This window comes from Mus pahari, chromosome 2, assembly GCF_900095145.1.
Source record: "Mus pahari chromosome 2, PAHARI_EIJ_v1.1, whole genome shotgun sequence".
Taxonomy (NCBI): domain Eukaryota; kingdom Metazoa; phylum Chordata; class Mammalia; order Rodentia; family Muridae; genus Mus; species Mus pahari.
This window is the reverse complement of record NC_034591.1, coordinates 95,954,769-95,973,740: the sequence shown is the minus strand read 5'-3', so window position 1 is coordinate 95,973,740 and position 18,972 is coordinate 95,954,769. Positions and strand designations below refer to the sequence as shown.

Genomic DNA, 18,972 nt, shown 5'->3' with positions numbered 1-18,972 from the left:
GCTCTGTAATAATTAAATGTTTATTTATTTAAGTCTAATTTACTTTGTTACAGTAGCTGAACTAGGTCTGTGTTTCTCTGAGTCCAGAAACTGTACTCTCTGTCACTTAGCACCTCACACTAAAACAGCAAAGGATCAAGTAATGTGGCCTTTGTTCTTTCTTAGCAGGAACCTTGCAGGTCTAACTTTCTGCCTACTAGTCAAAGTTGCAGGAAGAAAAAGGGACACTTTGAAAAGTGATTTTAATATTTATTACTAATTTGTAAAAAGTTTCCTATGCCAATGGTCTGAAGTCTGGGAACCACTGTGGTTGAATTAGGGAAAGGCTGGAAGAAGCTCAGGAGGAGCGTGACCCTATAGGAGGACCAGCATTCTCAACAAACCTGAACCCCAGAGATCTGTCAGACACTGAGCCACCAACCAGGCAGAATACATTATTAGGTGGTCTGAGGTCTCCCTGAAACACATACAGCAGTGGTCTGATCTGGCCTCGGTGAGAGAAGATACACCTAACCCTTGAGAGACTTGAGACCCCAAGGAATGTGGGGGTGGTGGTAGGGATGGGGGTATAGAGGATTGGGGACATCCTCTTGGAGACTGAGGAGGAGGAATGAGATGAGGAACTGTCAGACAGTAGACCTGGAGGAGGATAATGACTGGATTGTAAAAAAATATAATTTAAAAAAAATTAAACAAGTTTCCTATGAAACCTTTCAAAGGAAAAGGGGGAAAAAGGAATTGAAAAAGGGGGAAATTCTTTTTAGTCCTCTTTTTTTCTTCAGCACTTATTCATCTTACAGAATACATGATCACATGTTACAGTGTTCATCACAAGTTTACATAAATTCAAGTCATAAATTCAAGTAGAAGTTTATAACACAGAATGTTTGCATGCATATCCATTAGGGGTATTTATCTGGCTAAACATTCATCACCTGACCCAGTTCCACAAGTTCGAGTGTTAAAGACCGTAACTAAGTTATTAGTGAAGTTTCATAAAGATAAACCCAGTCAATATTTTATCTTTTGTTCTAGTGTCTATAATAAACTGTTAGTTCCCTTTTTATGACCTTTGGTCAATGTGCTCTGAGTAATAGAAAATCAGGTCACTATATAGATGCAATTAACTGGTGACTCATGGTAGACTGACAAGAGTTCTCATTGCAGTTTTCACTGTTAGAAAAGGACCTAATAGCAGTCCCACTATAAAAGAACTTAATATATACTGAACTAATTTTAAATATTTAAGTCTGTGGGGGGCCCTAGGAACATTCAGGTCGATCTGTGGCACAGCCAGCAGAGATGATCAGCACACTTTCTTATGCTCCATTGTCAGGTCCAAGGCACTGCCTGCCTCCCCAAGGAATCCTGCTGGCACCAGGAATAGTCAGCCAAGCAGGAGTATTCAGTCAAACAAAAGGGATAAATATATGGCTAAAGACCAGCAGAAAAACAGTATTAACAACAGCCAGGGCAATGTGGTTTCACCAAAACCCAGCAATCCTACAAAGCAAGTCCTGAATATCCTAACAGCAGAAGCACGACAGGAGGATCATGAATTCCATCTTAAAATGATGATAGAAGCCTTTAAGGAGGAAATGAATAAATCACTTAATGAAAAACAGGAAAGTAAAATCAAGCATTTGAAGGAAACGAATAGAATTGTTCAAAGCCTGAAAATAGAAGAAATACACGCAATAAAGAAAACATACACTGAGGAGTCCTAGAAATGGGAAACCCAGGGAAGAGAAGCAAAACTACAGATGCAAATTTCGTTAACAGAATACAAGAGAGAAAAGAAAAAACAAACAAACAAACAAACAAACAAACAAGAAAACCTCAGGCATTTAAGATAGGTTAGAAGACATTGACACATCACTCAAAGAAAATATTAAATCTAAAAGGTTTCAAACAGAAAAATTCAGACATTATGAAAATACCAAGGCTAAGAATAATAGAAGAGAGAGAAAAGTATGAGTTACAAGGCACAGAAAATATTTTTTATCATTTATGTTTGTGTTTGTATTGAATTTTTAAATTAAGTTTTATTGCATTATGATGAGAAAAGACATATAATTTCAATTTATCTGAATTTGTTAACATCTAAAAACATATTTTGAGTAAATAAACTTACATCACATTCATCTTTCCCATTTTTACCCCAATTCCTCCTGGAGACCCCTGCTTCAAAACCTGCAATACCATTTTTTTATCATATTTAAAATTTATACAATATTGTAACAATAAAAATGAGTATTTTAAAAGTTGTTTGATATAAAACAACAATAATTAAACAGTCTTATGTAGATGCTTGTCTACAGTAATATTGAAAATACATAATTTTTCTCAATATAAATTTTAAATAACTCCAAATATATTAACTGTATGATATTTTTAAAAAGTATATCACTATTAGTTTTTTAATGAACATAAATAGATAAAGTCTTTTTGTTTGATTTTTTGTTTTTAGTAGAGTGTAAAATCTTGGCTCTTACTGTGATACAAACACAAAATAAGAACAATTTTTGGACATTGGAGTTCATCACCAAAAGATTTTACCTCCATAGTAGATAAGCTAAGAGTTGACAGTTCTACTGTGCCAAGGAATTAATTGCAGGCATGATTTTTTGGATACAGATTTTCTGCTATGGTCAAATCTATTTGACTTGAGTGACTGTCATCATTTTCAGCCCACAAGGAACAGGTTACATTCATTTAAGAAACAGTATACATATTAAGATGATCTATCCAATGAAGTCATTCATTAACTGCTTCAATGAAGAATGGTTCTGCTTGGTGAGTGGCACAGACATTAGGTGAGGGTAAGATTCTAATGCATTGAATGTGATGATTTTGGAAAGCATTCATCTCAGAATAAGAGTAGATTATAAAGTCCTTTTCTTCAAAATTGATACAATAATTATAAATATCAAGTTAAGCCTGCAGTCTCACTCTTTGCTGTTCTCTTACAAGCCACCTCCCAAATTAATTGTCTACATTTCTTTTGGCTGTATAAATAATTGTGAAATATGTAAGCTGTTCTAAAAACCATAGTATAGTGTAAAAACATCAAATAAACAATCCTACTAATAGAGAGGCTAAGATAGAAGAAGCATGATTTCAAGACCATTATGTGGCACACAGCAAGACCCTGTCACAAACAAGCAGAAAGTATATATGGGTTGTACAATATTGGACCTATTTCTCCTATTACCAAATTAGAGAGACCACTGGATTAATTAATTTAATAATTAATTAATTAAATCTGGATTAATTTCTAATTCCTCATATTTTTTAATTTCAATCGATTAGGACATATTGGCAGTATTAAATTTTGTATTAAGAGATATTATGGAAAAGTGATTGCTACTTCTTGTTAGTTTTCTTGTTGGAGTTGGAATTATGTTTGTGTGGGTTTGTTGAAATGTTACTTTCTTGCTTCTTCTATGGTGTAGTTTCACTCCTTGTGTTGTTGATATTTTCCATCTATTATCCTTTGTAGGGCTAGATTTGTGGAAAGATATGGTGTTTTCTCCATCTATGGTGATTGAGAGTTTTTTTTCGGGTATATTAGCCTGGGCTGGCATTTGTGTTCTCTTAGGATCTGTATGGCATCTGCCCAGGATCTTCTAGCTTTCATAGTCTCTCGTGAGAAGTCTGATGTAATTCTGATAGGTCTGTCTTTATATGTTACTTGATCTTTTTCCCTTACTGCTTTTAATATTCTTTCTTTGTTTTCTGCATTTGGTGTTTTGATTATTATGTGACAGGAAGAATTTCCTTTCTGGTCCAGTTTATTTAGAGTTCTGTAGGATTCTTGTATGTTCATGGGCATCACTTTCTTTAGATTAGGAAAGTTTTCTTCTATAATTTTGTTGAAGATATTTACTGGCCCTTTAAGTTGGGAAACTTCACTCTCTTCTATACCTATTATCCTTAGGTTTGGTCTTCTCATTGTGTCCTGGATTTCCTGGATGTTTTGTGTTAGGACCTTTTTGCACTTTGCATTTTCTTTGACTGTTGTGTCAATGTTTTCTATGGTATCTTCTGCACCTGAGATTCTATCTCTTGTATTCTCTTGATCATTCTTGCATCTATGACTCCTGATCTCTTTCCTAGGTTTTCTAACTCCCTTATTGTCTCCCTTTGTGATTTCTCTATTGTTCTACTTCTAATTTTAGATCCTGGATGGTTTTGTTATCTTTCCTTCACATGTTTGCTTGTGATTTCTTGTAACTCATTAAAGGATTTTTGTGTTTCTTCTCTAAGGGCTTCTAGCTATTTACCTGCATTCTCCTGTTAGGAGTTATTTATGTCCTTTTTAATATCCTCTAACATCATCATCATGAGAAGTGATTTTAGAACTCAATCTTGCTTTTCCAGTGTGTTGGGGATATCCAGGACTTGCTGTGTTGGAAGAATTGGGTTCTGATGATGCCAAGTAACCTTGGTTTCTGTTGCTTATGTTCTTATGCTTGCCTCCCACTATCTGGCTATCTCTAGTGCTACCTGCCCTGGCTGTGTCTGACTGGAGCCTGTCCTTCCTGTGATCCTGGTTTGTGTCAAAATTCCTCAGAGTCAAGCTGTCTCTGGGATCCTGTGATTCTGGGATCCTGAGGCCCTGGGTGTGTCCAAGCTCTTGGGAGTCAAGATGCCTTTAGGACCCTGGCACCCTAGTGTGACCGAGTTCCTGGGATCCTGTGATTCTGTGATCCTGGGTGTGTTGGAGCACCTGGGAATGGTGCTGCCTCTGGGTATTGTGGGGCTGGCTGCTGATTTTGCTCCCAAGGTCAGCTCAGAGCAATGGTCCAGACAAACGGGAAGGCCAGAAAATATTTTCAACACAATCATAGAAGAAATTTTCCTAAACCTAAAAAAAGAAATGCCTGTAAACAAACAAGAAGCTTACAGAATAGCAAATAGATTAGACCAGAAAAGAAAATTTTCCCACCACATAATAATCAGTGCACTAAATCTACAGAACAAAGAAATAGTTTTAAAATCTGCAAGGGAAAAAAGGCCAAATAGCATATAAAGGCAGAACTATTAGAATTACATCTGATTTCTCAACATAGATTGTAAAAGCAAGAAGTGCTTGGACAGATATCTTGCAGACTAAAAAAGACCACAGATATCAGCTTAGAGTTTTATACCCAGCAACATTTCTAGTCTTCATAGATGGAGAAAACAAGATAAATTTCAAGATAAATTCAAGATTTCAAGATAAATCCAAATTTAAACAATATAACCATAAATCTAGACCTACATAAGATACTATAATGAAAATTTCAAATCATAGAAGCTAACTCCATCCAAGAAAACACAGAAAATAATTACATGTCATCAAAACCAAAAGACAGAAAGGAACACACACGCACACACACACACACACACACACACACACACACACACACTAGCACCACCAACATTAAATAACAGGATTTAAACCATTGGTCATTAGTATCTCACAATATCAATGGTGTCAATTCTCCAATAATAAGACACGGGTTAACAGAATGGATGTAAAAGTAGGATCCATCATTCTGCTGCATACAAGAAACATACTTCAGAGACAAAGATAGACATTACCCAAAGTAAATTAAAGTGCAGGGAAAATATTTTACAAGTAAACAGACCCAAGAAGCAGCCTGGAATAGCCATTCTAAAACCTAATAAAATAGACTTTCTACCAAAAGTAATAAAAATAGATGGGGAAGGATGCTTCCTACTCATAAAAGGTAAATTACACCAAGATGGTATCTCAGTTCTGAACATCTATGCTTCAAATGCAATGGCATGCACATTCATAAAATAATTGTTCATAGAACACCAAACAAAAAGAACTTCAAACTGATCTCTTTTATGAACATTGAGGTGAGAAAACTTAATAAAATACTTGCAAGCTGAATTCAAGAATACATCAAAAACATTATCAATCATCATCAAGTAGCCTTCAATACAAGAATATGGGGATGGTTAAATAAATGAAAATCCATCATTGTAATCCACCATATGAACAAACTAAGAGAAAAAAATCGTTAGATCTCATTAGATTCTGAAAAATCTTTTGACAAAATAAAACAACCCCTCATTTTAAAATCCTTGGAGTGATCAAGGCTACAAGGTGTATACCTAAACACAATAAAGGCATGATACAACAAGCCAATAGACAACATCAAATTGAATGGAAAAAAAAAAACGTAAAACAATTCCACTAAAATAAGGGGCAAGACAAGGCTGCCCATTCTCTCCATATCTATTCATTATGGTATTTGACTTCTTGGTAGAGCAATAAGGCAACTAAAGGATATCAAGAGGATGCAAATTTAAAAGGAGGACAAGAAATTATCACCAAATACAGATGATATGATGCCATACATAAGTGAGCCCAAAATTTCCACCAGAGAATACCTATAGTTGATAAACACATTCAGTTAAGTAGCTAGACACAAATTTAACTTAAAGATCAGTACCCTTCCTTTATACAAATGACAAACAGGATGAAAAAGAAATAAGGCAAAGGATACTCTTCACACAGCCCCAAATAATATAAGATGTCATGATACAACCCCAACCAAACAAGTGAAATACCTACATACAAGAATTTCAAGTCTCTGAAGAAAGAAGTTGAAGATAGAAAGGTCTCCTATGAATGGATACAGAAACTGTGGTACATTTACACAATGGAGTACTACTCAGCTATTAAAAACAATGAATTTATGAAATTCTTGGGCAAATGGATGTATCTGGAGGATACCATCCTTAGTGAGATAATCCAATCACAAAAGAAGTCACTAGATATGTACTCACTGATAAGTGAATATTAGCCCAGAAACTTAGAATACCCAAGATACATTTTGCAAAACACAAGAAAACCAAGAAGGATGACCATGGTGTGGATACTTCATTCCTCCTTAGAATAAGGAACAAAATACCCATGAAAGGATATAGGTACAGAGACAAAATTTAGAGCTAAGATGAAAGGATGGACTATCCAGAGACTACCTCATACGGGAATCCATCCCATCATTAGCCACCAAACCCAGATACTAATGCACATGCCAGCAAGATTCTGCTGAAAGGACCCTGATATAGCAGCCTCTTGTGAGGCTATGCCAGTACCTGGCAAACACAGAAGTGGATGCTCACAGTCAGCTATTGGATTTCCATCACAGGGCCCCCAATTCAGGAGCTAGAGTAAGTACCCAAGGAGTTGTAGGGGGCTGCAACCCTGTAGGTGGAACAACAATATGAACTAACCATTACCCACTGAGCTCGTGTCTCTAGCTGCATATGTAGCACAAGATGGCCTAATCAGCCATCATTGGGAAGAGAGGCCTCTGGGTCTTGTAAACTTTATCTGATCCAGCACAGGGGAAGGCCAGGACCAAGAAGGGGGAGTGGGTGGGTAGGCGAGCGGGGGTGGGGAGGGTATAGGGAACTTTTGGGATAGCATTTGAAATGTAAATAAAAAATAATAATAAATAAATTTAAAAAAATAAAAAGAAAATAAAAAAAAAAGAAATGTCTCCTATGCTCGTGGATCAGTAAAATTATCCTTGTAAAAATGACCCTCATTCCAAAAGCAATCTACAGATTTATTTCAATTCCCATCAAAATTCCAAAACAATTCTTTACAAACATCAAAACAGCAATTTTCACCTTCATAAGGAAAAACAAAACAACAACAACAAAAAAAAACAGGACAGATTAAACAATCCTTTACAATAAGAGAACCTCTGGAGAAATCTCCATTGATTATTTAAAGCAGTACTACAGGGTAATGACACCATCTAAAGGACAAACTCGCAGCCTATAGATTAGAGAAAGTTCTCTAACAACTCTTTATCAACCAGATTACTAATATCCAAAATATATAAAGAACTCAAGAAATGAGACACCAACAAAAAAAATAACACAATCAAAAAATGGTGTACAGAGCTCAACATACAATTCGCAACAGAGGAATCTCTTATGGCTGAGAAAAAAAGAAATGTTTAGTCTCCTTAGTAGTTATAGAAATGCTAATCAAAACAACTCTGAGACTGTATTTTTATCCATCAGATTAAACTAAGATCAAAAACCCAAGTGACAACACATGCTGACAAGGATATGGAGCAAGAGGAACATTCCTGCAATGTTGCTGGAAGTACATACTTGTACAAATACTCAAGAAATCAATTTGACGTTTTGTCAGAAAATTAGGAGTAGATCTACATCAAGATCCAGTTATACCCAAAAGATGTCCCACCATTTCGAAAGGACACTTGCTCAATGATGTTCATAGCAGTTTTATTCATAAAAACCACAAACTAGAAATAAACTAGATGTCCCTCAACTGAAGAATGGATAAAGAAGATGTGGTATGTTTATTTGGAATACTACTTGGATACTGAAAACAAAGACATCATGAAAATTTTTAGGCACATAGATGGAGCTAGAAAATATCATACTAAGTGAGGTAATATAGACCCAGAAAAACACGCATGGCATGTATTCATTTATAAGTGGATATTAACCAGAAAATATATGATAACCATGTTACAATCCACAGCCCCAAATAATCTAAGAAACAAGAAGGGACAAAGGGAAGATGTTTAAATTTCATTTTGAAGGGGAAATAAAATAGAAAGGAAATAGGTGGTGAGAGCTATGTGGGTGATCCAAGTTAAGATTTCTAGGAGCTGGGCATACGGAGGCTGAAGTGGCTACCTCCTGTAAACAGTTGGGATTTCTAGTGGAGGGGAAATGACACCAACCCACTCACAAAAACATAGCTCCAAAATTTGTCCTGCCTATAAGGTGTTCAGGGATAAAGACTGAGCAGAGTTTGAGGGACTGGCCAACCAATGACTGGCCCAACTTGTGAAACATCTCATTGGAGAGAGGCAACTCCTGACATTACTAATGGTACTCTGCTATGCATGCAGACAGGAGTCTCTCATAACTGTCTTCTGAGAGGCTGCATCCATCATTGGATAGAAACAGATGCATAGACCCACAGCTAAACATTAGGTGGAGCTCATGAACTCTTGTGGAAGACTAGGGGGAAGGATTGAGAGAGCTGTAGAGGGGTCAAGGACAGCACAAGACAACCTACAATGTCAACTATCCTGGGCTCAGGAGCTTGGGGGTGGTATCATCATGCAGTTTTTGTATAGGCAACCATGTGGTTGGAAATAGGTGCAGCTTCCCTGATATGTCTGTAAAACCTCGTCTAGCAGCAGGCATCCAGGAATTTTGTCTCTTTTAATATTTTATCCCCTACTTGATGATTTTTCCATACCATCTTTTAATTATTACCCTTTCTTACCTCCATGTCTTCTTTACAAATATCTATTCAATATTTAGTAGTTTTTATTTTATTTAGATATTTAGTAGTTTAGTCTTCCTTCCTTCCTTCCTTCCTTCCTTCCTTCCTTCCTTCCTTCCTTCCTTCCTTCCTTCCTTCNTCTTCCTTCCTTCCTTCCTTCCTTCCTTCCTTCCTTCCTTCCTTCCTTCCTTCCTTCCTTCCTTTCTTCCTTCTTTCCTTCTTTCCTTCCTTCCTTTTACTTTCTTTCTTTCTTTCTTTCTTTCTTTCTTTCTTTCTTTCTTTCTTTCTTTCTTTCTTTCTTTTAAATTTAGATATTTTCTTTATTTACATTTCAAATTTTATCCATTTTCCCAGTTTCCCTCACTCCCAGAAACACCCTATCACATCCTCCCTCCACCGGCTTCTATTAGCGTGTTCTTCCACCAACCCACCCACTCATACCTCCCTGTCCTCGATTTCCCCACACTGGGGCATCTATTGAGCCTTCCTATCACCAAGGACCTCTCCTCACATTGATACATGACAAGGCCATCCTTTACTACATATATGCAGTTGGAGCCATGTGTACTCATTTGTTGTGTTCAAAATCCTTAGTCATTAGGGAAATGCAAATCAAAACTTGAGATTCCACTTCACACCATTCAAAATGTCTAAGATGAAAAACTTAGATGACAGCAGATGCTGGTGTGGATGTGGAGAAAGGCAAACACTTATCCATTGCTGGTGGGATTACAAGCTGGTACAACCGCTCTGGAAATCAGTTTGGCAGTTCCTCAGAAAATTGGATATAGTACTACCAGAAGATTCAGCAATACTACTCCTGAGCATATACTCAGAAAATGCTCCAACATGTAATAAGGTCACATGCTCCACTATGTTCATAGCTGCCTTATTTATAATAGCCAGAAGCTGGAAAGAACCCAGATGTCCTTCAACAGAGGAAAGGATACAAAAAATATGGTATATTTATACAACAAAGTACTACTCAGCTATTAAAAATGATGAATTCATGAAATTCTTAGGCAAATGGATAGAACTAGAAACTATCATCCTAAGTGAGGTAACCCAGTCACAAAACAACACACATGGTATGCACTCACCGATAAGTGAATATTAGCCCAAAAGTTCCAAATAACCAGGATACAATTCACAGACCACATGAAGCTCAATTAGAAAGAAGACCATCCAGGAAGTAGTGGCACACACCTTTAATCCCAGCACTTAGGAGGCAGAGACAGATGGATTTCTGAGTGAGTTCCAGGAGAGCCAGGGCTATACAGAGAAATCCTGTCTCAAAAAAACAAAAACAAACAAACAAAAAAAAGAGAGAAAGAAAGAAAGAAAAAGGAAAGAAAGAAAGAAAGAAAGAAAGAAAGAAAGAAAGAAAGAAAGAAAGAAAGAAAGAAGAGCAAAAGTGTGGGTGCTTCGATCCTTCGTAGAATGAGAAGAAAATACTCACAGGAACAAATGGGGAGATGAAATGCAGAGAAGAAATTGAAGGAAAGGCCACCCAGAGACTGTTCCACCTGGGGAGTCATCCTATATACAGTTACCAAATCCAGACCCTATTGTAGATGCCAAGAAGTTCATGCTGAAAGGAGCCTGATATTCCTGACTCCTGAGAGGCCCTGCCAGAGGCTTACAAATACAGAGGCAGATGTTAGCAGCCAACCATTGGATTGAGTGTGCGGTCCCCAATAGAGGAGTTAGAGAAAGGGCTGAAAGAGTTGAGGGGGTTTGCAACCCCATAGGAAAAACAACAATACCAACCAACCAGAACCCCAGAACACCCAGGGATTAAACAACCAACTAAATGGCTTTCATGATGGCATTTCATGTTTCCAGAGTTCAGACATAGTGTCATGCTGCTAGGTCAAGGGAAACATGGCTCTGTTGGCACTGCAGATGATTAAGAGCAGTGGCTCTCAACCTACCAATGCAGTGACCTTTAAATAACATTCTTCATGCTACGGTGATTCCCAACCATAAAGTTATCTTTATTGCCAATTCATAGCTGTAATTTTGCTACTGTTATGAGTTGTATTGGCTAGTTTTGTGTCAACTTGACACAGCTGGAGTTATCACAGAGAAAGGAGCTTTAGTTGGGGAAATTCCTCCATGATATTCAGCTGTGGGGCATTTTCTCAATTAGTGATCAAGGGGGAGAGGCTCTTGTGGGTGGGACCATCTCTGGGCTGGTAGTCTTGGATTCTATAAGAGAGCAGACTGAGCAAGCCAGGGGAAGCAAGCCAGTAAAGAACATCCCTCCATGGCCTCTGCATCAGCTCCTGCTTTCTGACCTGCTTGAGTTCCAGTCTTAACTTCCTTGGTGATGAACAGCAGTATGGAAGTGTAAGCTGAATAAACCCTTTCCTCCTCAACTTGCTTCTTGGTCATGATGTTTTGTGCAGGAATAGAAACCCTGACTAAGACATGAGTCTTAGTGTAAATATCTTATATGCAGTATATCTGATATGATTCCCCTGTGAAAAATGTCTTTTGACCCAGCCCCAGAATGCTTGAGCCTCACAGGCTGAGAATAGCTGATAAGTTCTTTTTAAGTGTATTACCCCTCTGGGTATGGTATACCCCTATGGGTTATGGTATATTGAAATCTGCAAATTTGATTACTGAATTACCTACATTTTACAATTTTTTTTACCATGTGTGCTGTATTTATTTTGTGTGTCTATGTTTATGTATACTGGTTAGTAATTTTAACTTTCAAAGCATTAACTATTTTATCAAAATAAAAGGATCCTCTTTTAGAAACTGATACAGGTCTGGAGAAGTGGCTTGGCAGTTTAAAGCATGTAATTTACTTATGTAGGTTCCACATTTGATTCCCAGCACCCATGTCTGGCAACTCACAATCACCTGGATCTACAGCGCCAGGGGACCTGATGCCTCCACCTTCTTGTGCACCTACACCCATAGTCACATAACTCCTTGCCCCAAAGAGAACCATACACCCCTAACTAAAAATAATTTCAAAATACACTTAAAAGACTACTGTGTCTAGGATATTTTGGATGTTTGCTTTTATTCAGACAAAAACTGACTACTTATGCCAGGCTGACCTGAAGCTTATATACCCAATCTGACCTGTAACTTGCAATTCTCCTGTCTCAGTTTCCCAAGTACTAAGGGACTAAGTATATGACACCATTCCAGTAGAGCTACGTATATGCTTTTATGGTTATATAGGAATTACAGTTTCCATAATTTTGTCTTCAAGCTATTTGTCTCTAATGTGAGGTTTGTATTCGTTTTTCTTGGGTTGTAGTCATTTCTATGACTCAGACTGATAATCTGAATCTGCTCTCTTTGTATTGATTTGACAAATTGTATCTAAATGTACCATGATGGTAGTTAATGTTTGGAATTCAGTTGTATCTCTGAAAAAGTGTGTGCTTTTTCAATCCTAACCCTTAATATGTCAGAGTTTTATATATTTAAATAGGCAATTAAGTATGATAGTATATTTTATTTGGGTCATTCTTTATAAATTCATTGATTCAGTAATTTAAAGATTGTCATTTAACATTAATTATAGGCTTCCAGGACTCAAATTTTTCTATGACTGATTCCTTAACTCTTTTAGACCCAAGAATTCTCCTGACATGTTGATTATGGCTTTAATTTGCTTAACTGAAAAACAAAAATCAGCTCTCTTACAATATTACTGTATAAATCCCTCCAGAGTACCAAGACAACCCAGTGTTCAGGCTCCAAACTCTAATAATTCTTATAAACACATTTACTCTTGTAGAATTTAGAAATTTTTATGCATTTATCCAATTATGTTGACAATGGGTTTATAAACTAACATGCACATGGACAGAGTTTTAAACACCTCCTTTTCAAAAACAAACAAGCAAAAAAAGCCTGAGAATTCTAGACTCCCTTCTATTCCAGAGGAAAATTTGTGATTGGTGTACAGAACTGATTCAGAACATGCAACATTGTGAAGGCATTTTTACTTCAGCTGTGCAGATTTCCAGAAAATAATGGAGATAAAGATACCATAGAACAGTGATGCAAGAATGGCTTTCCAGGAAGAGAGGGTCTAATTTGCTTTGATAGATGGTCCAGTTTTAATTTTTGACTCCACAGTATTTTCTAGTCTTGCTTTATATGAATATTTTTTCAGGTGACTTCAGCCTCTGAACTTGCAGACAAATGAGTATTGGGCATCACAGTTGTCATCCTTCCATTTCTTGTATCCTACAAACCAAGTGGGAAAAGTCAAACCAAGAGGTTCCTTACGACTCAGAATAAGAAATGAAGGAGACTGTCTTCCATGTCTTAAATGTAGAATTCCTCTTCCTCTTGCCCCAGCCCCAGCCCCAACTCCATCCCAAGACCTGAACAAAGACAAATAGTAGCATGGGGATTCTTTGTCTCTCACCTGTGTTTGAAATCAGTGATGCACAGTAGCCACGATTGGAACTGTTAGGAGACCCAGTTGCCCAGGATTTGTAGAGAAACAGAGACCCACTGCTCCAGTGCCAACGACGATTCTGCAAAAGAAGGGGTAAGGTAAGCGCATCTGCAAATCAGAAAGGAGTGAAAGAACATGTCTTATGTAGACACTTGAAAACAGCCATAAAAAATTTAAAAATGAGGTAACATGGGCTTTTGTTTTAAGCTTCACTTTTAAATAATGTCCAAGTTGTTCTTCTGTACCACAAAAGTTAAGATCTTCAGTATAGAAGTATTTATAGAATTTATAAATACTAATTATAAAAAGTGGTTCCTAAGTTTTCTTTCTGGAGGCACAGAAAGAAGCTTTTATTTCATAACTGGGCACACCATTGGCTACTAGTATATGGCCCCATATGTTCTAAGATCTTTAGAGATATTGCTGTCTTATGAACACCACAAAAGCTAGCTCTTGCATCACAGCCCTACCTCTTCCATTGCAATTGAGTATTAGGGGAGAAAGAGGTCACATACTCACCATTTTGGGGTCGTGGAGGCCAGTCCAGACATTGGTGTCTGTAGTACCACTCTCCTTAATCAGAGAGGCCACAAAGTTGCCCTCAGCCTGACTGAGAATTGACACCAGGTAGCCTGAATTCATGTTCTGGCAAAGAAGCTGGGTACGTGGAAGAGAAGTAGATTACTCAATGGAGAAAGAAGTTTTTAGGAATATACTCTGTCCTCCCAGGAAGAGTCAGAAAAGGACCAGGAAGGCATGTTCCTGATAGGGCTATGACTTGCTCCCAGAATCTCTGTTTGGGAAGGTATAAAATAATAGACAGATTTGGGGAAGAAAACCCCAATGATGTATCAAGTGGCCATCTAATGAAGTTTTTGAAGACCTGAGAAAGTATCAGTGGCATCTAAGATCAGATGCATCCCGCCCACACATTTCACTACTTGCTCACATCTGCATCAGCCCAAGTTAAACGGTCTTCAATGAAGTAGTAACAATAGGAGCTGTAGGCGTTGGAACCTTCTGGACAACTGATCCTGGCAGATGGCAGGTCTTCTTCAGCCTCCTGGCCTATGAAAAAATGGTTAAAGGATATGCTCAGGACTGGGATAAGGCTAGAAGATGAGCCAAGTGGTAGAGTTTCCCAGTAGGACCTCGGATACAGAATAGATTTGGGATGACTACCTACTCCATTCCCTGCATCTTTGCTCTCTCTCATCTCTCATTCCTTAAGACAAGAATTCACAATGAGTTGAAATGTGAAATTTATTTAATTACTTCTAACTGGCACCTTTCCCCACACAGCAATCCCCTCACTTCCTCATCCCTATTATTTCCACAAACCCTCTTAAACCTTTAATCAGATCTAAAGTCACACAGATGATCAGATCAAACTTCAGTGGCCAGAGATATGAGGTAGTTTCAAATTTCACCTCAAAATCCCAGAAGAGAAGGAATTAGGGAAGTAGTAAAGATTAAGCCATGACTGACATTGCTTCTGCCTTTCTTCCAGTGCATCATGTTGATAGGGATAGGGTGAGAGCTTTGGGTGATAATTTCTGAATACATGATCTAGGTACAAGTGCTCACCTTGGCTTGGAGACAGGACAATCAGGCATGAGAACAGGATGAAGTAGGCGTCCCTAGCCATGCTGAGCAGCCGATGCAACTTAGGATGCAACTCAACAGCCTCTATTAAGGAACACAGAGGAAAACTCTGCAGTAAACACGCTTGATCCTTTTCAAGGCCTTTTTGCTCATCAATTCTCAGTGTAGGAAGGCTACTTGACAACCCGACATGCTTAAACATTTCTTGTCAGTGAATCATATCGACCCTGAACCTCAAAGGCAGCTGTGGCCCATCTGAGACATCATTCCTAGTAGCTGATATATAAAAACATTTTTCACATGCCTTTCTATAAAAAGTACTTACCTGCAAGCAGAGACCAAGGTGTCTTGCCAGGAAAGGAAAAGGTAGGCCTTTTATATATATCAGGGCTGAATAGAAAATCTAGGATGGGTGAAAAATGGGAGGAGCAAGGAATATCAGAAAGTCTTCATGTGTCCCTGACTCACAAAACCTGGCAGTAGTCACAGACCCTTTCTGATACACCCTGGGAACAGTCACAGATGTGGTTCTTTCCCCACAAATACGTTGGCAAATTTCCCAGGTTAAAGATCAGTTTTTATCATTCCCCAGAAGCAAACAAGTGCCCAGTTCCCATGTCCCTTGACAGCCTATGTGAGAACAGAGTACTTCCAGAAACTTAAAAAGGGTAACTGGGGAAAAGGACAGAGGAAAGCCTTATGTACTCCAGAGCAGGGCCATCTGTGGGGGCAGGGACAAGAGAGGCAGTTACAGGAGGATATGATGTGGTGCACAGCTGCCTGAGACAGTGAGGAAAACAGTGGAAATTTTAGATTAGAGCAGCCATGTTCTCTCCTATCCTATTGTCTGAGAAAAGTGCTAAGTCTTAACTCTTTGCACTTCTTCACTTATTAATCCATCTGGGGCTGACAGTCTCCTGTGAAGCACCTGTACACCTGGTCCTGTGTTGATTCTTTTCGTTGGGAATATTTTTCTTTTCAATCAAAGGCTAAAACAGGGAGAATCCTCCTCCATTTTTTTTTTAATTTCTTAAGCAATATGATTGGGATATAGCAAAAGTGCATTTGTGTTTGTCAAGTAAGATTTTAGAGTTATCTAGAATTAATCTTTGAATGGTGGCAGGAGAGAATTCTAGGCATTGGAAACCTTTAAAATAATGTACTTGAAACAGAACATGCAAAAGTCATTGTTTAGCTAAACCCTTGCTGTAAAGCATTTTCACAAGTCCCCAAGATAGTATGCAGATCTCAAAAAAATAAATAAATAAAAATAAAAATAAATAAACCCTCTGTTCACATTTTCCTAACAAAAATTCTACTTTTAGTTAATTATCCTATCTATGTAACATATGTATTGAAAAACACAAATTTCAAGATGTTTAAGTTAGAAGCAATGTTGAGAAATAATATGAAAACCAGTGAGTTTTACAATAACATTTTTGTAAAAGTGCATCATGTATTTTGACAGTAGTCAGTCCCCATTACCCTCTCCTGCTCATCCCACTGGCTTCCTTCATCTTCTCAAACAGTAGTACTTATGTTTTATATTCTGTTCTGCACACACACACACACACACACACACACACACACACACACACACACAAAACATACAAACACACCTGCACGTGTGTGTGCACATCTAAAATGTAGGTCCTACATATGTCAGAGAACATAATATCTGTTTCTCTATCTCTAACTTATTTAATTTAATACACTGGTGTCATATTCTACACATGGTCCTGAAATTTAAATAATTTCATGCTTGCTTATATTCTTGTTTTGGGGGGGCCACTATAGTGACTTTCCTATTTGGAATACTTCATTCTGAAGAGAATGAAAAGCCTGATCCTGATTTTTATCATAGTTATACTTATGTTTTTCTTCTAAGAAGATGCTTTCTCAGGGATCAGCATCTTTGACCACACTTGTTCAGAAGCTTCAGCCTATGTGAAATGGACTGTAGAGGTTTGGGTGAGACATATTAAATACCTGGAATAAACTATAGAATTTGCCAAGAATCGAGTAATTCCAGATAATCATCAGATGGTTTGAATATGAGTGCAATTCACAAGGACAGCAGCAAAAAGAACAAAAAGTAGAACACATTTTTTTTCAATAAAAGACAGTAATGCTTATAAGGTCACATTCTATAAAGACAATATTTCCCATCCTTAATGAAACTAGTTCCTGAAATTTTTCATCTGAGTTTTTTTACAGTAAGCCTCCAGGAAAGAATGGCTAACTCTTTTATCTTTGAACATAGAATGAGATAAATTTCTAGGCATTGTTCTCTATTTCCGTGTTCTTAGACCAATGTGCTTTGCAAATGGTAACAGTGTAACTAATGAATACACAGGCATTTGATAGTGTATAACGATCAATCTCAGTTCTGTCAATCTAGTATTATGCTCTGCAAATATCATTCTGTTATGTCAGCACAGCTATTGCTCTTTTAATGATAGCCATTCTGGCAGAAGTGAGATGGCATCTTAATGTAATTTGCTTTGCATTTCCCCAAAGCTTAGGGATGTTGAACATTTTTAAATGTATCTACTAGCCACTGTACCTGGTCCTTTGAGAAAATGTCTCTGTTTTACACTTGTCTATATATTTGTTGAACTTTGGGCATTTCTGGGATTTAATTCTTTAGATGTTTATATATTTTTAGATATAAACACACTGTTCAGTACAGTAATGATGACATTTTTCTGCCTTTTTAAAAAATTTTTTTTATTAGATAGTTTCTTTATTTAAATTTCAAATGCTATCCCTAGAGTTTCCATTACCCTCCTGTCACCCCTGCTCTCCTACCCACCCACTCCCACTTCATGGCCCTGGCATTCCCTGTACTGGGGGATATAGAGTTCGCAAGACCAAGGAGTCTCTATTCCCAATGATGGCTGACTAGGCCATCTTCTGCTACATATGCAGCTAGAGACACAAGCACTGGGTTAGTTCATATTGTTGTTCCACCTATAGGGTTGCAGGCCCCTTCAGCTCCTTGGGTACTTTCTCTAGCTCCTCCATTGGGGACCCTGTGTTCCATCCAATAGCTGACTGTGAGCATCCACTTCTGTGTTTGCCAGGCACTTGCATAGCCTCACAAGAGACCACAATATAAGGATCTCTTCAGCAACATCTTGCTGGCATGTGCAATAGTTTGGTGGCTGATGATGGGATGGATCCCTGGTTGGGGTAGTCTCTGGATAGTCCATCCTTTCATCTTAGTTCCAAACTTTGTCTCTGTAACTCCTTTCATGGGTATTTTGTACTCTATTCTAAGGAGGAATGAAGTATCCATACGTTGGTCTTCTTTCTTCTTGGTTTTCTTGTGTTTTGCAAGTTGTATCTTGGGTATTTTAAGTTTCTGGACTAATATTCACTTATCAGTGAGTGCATATTTAGTGACTTCTTTTGTGATTGGGTTACCTCACTAAGGATGATATCTTCCAGATACATCCATTTGCCCAAGAATTTCATAAATTCATTGTTTTTAATAGCTGAATAGTACTCCATTGTGTAAATGTACCACACTTTCTTTATCCGCCATTCTTTAGGACATCTTTTAAAACTATTAACTGCTTCTTTTGCTCTACAGAATTTGGAAATA

General features: G+C 37.7%; 1 protein-coding gene across 1 annotated transcript; it reads right to left on the bottom strand.

Moving 5' to 3' along the window:
- Positions 1-13,271: 13,271 nt before the first annotated feature.
- On the bottom strand, positions 13,272-15,707 carry LOC110316353 (lithostathine-1). The gene is made up of 6 exons (XM_021190577.2): positions 15,688-15,707; positions 15,345-15,446; positions 14,707-14,825; positions 14,277-14,414; positions 13,725-13,836; positions 13,272-13,540 (listed from the first exon to the last, which is right to left on the bottom strand). Exons 2-6 carry the CDS (start codon positions 15,403-15,405, stop codon positions 13,473-13,475), a joined length of 498 nt encoding a protein of 165 aa, XP_021046236.1. The 5' UTR covers positions 15,406-15,446; positions 15,688-15,707; the 3' UTR covers positions 13,272-13,472.
- Between the last annotated feature and the right edge of the window lie 3,265 nt (positions 15,708-18,972).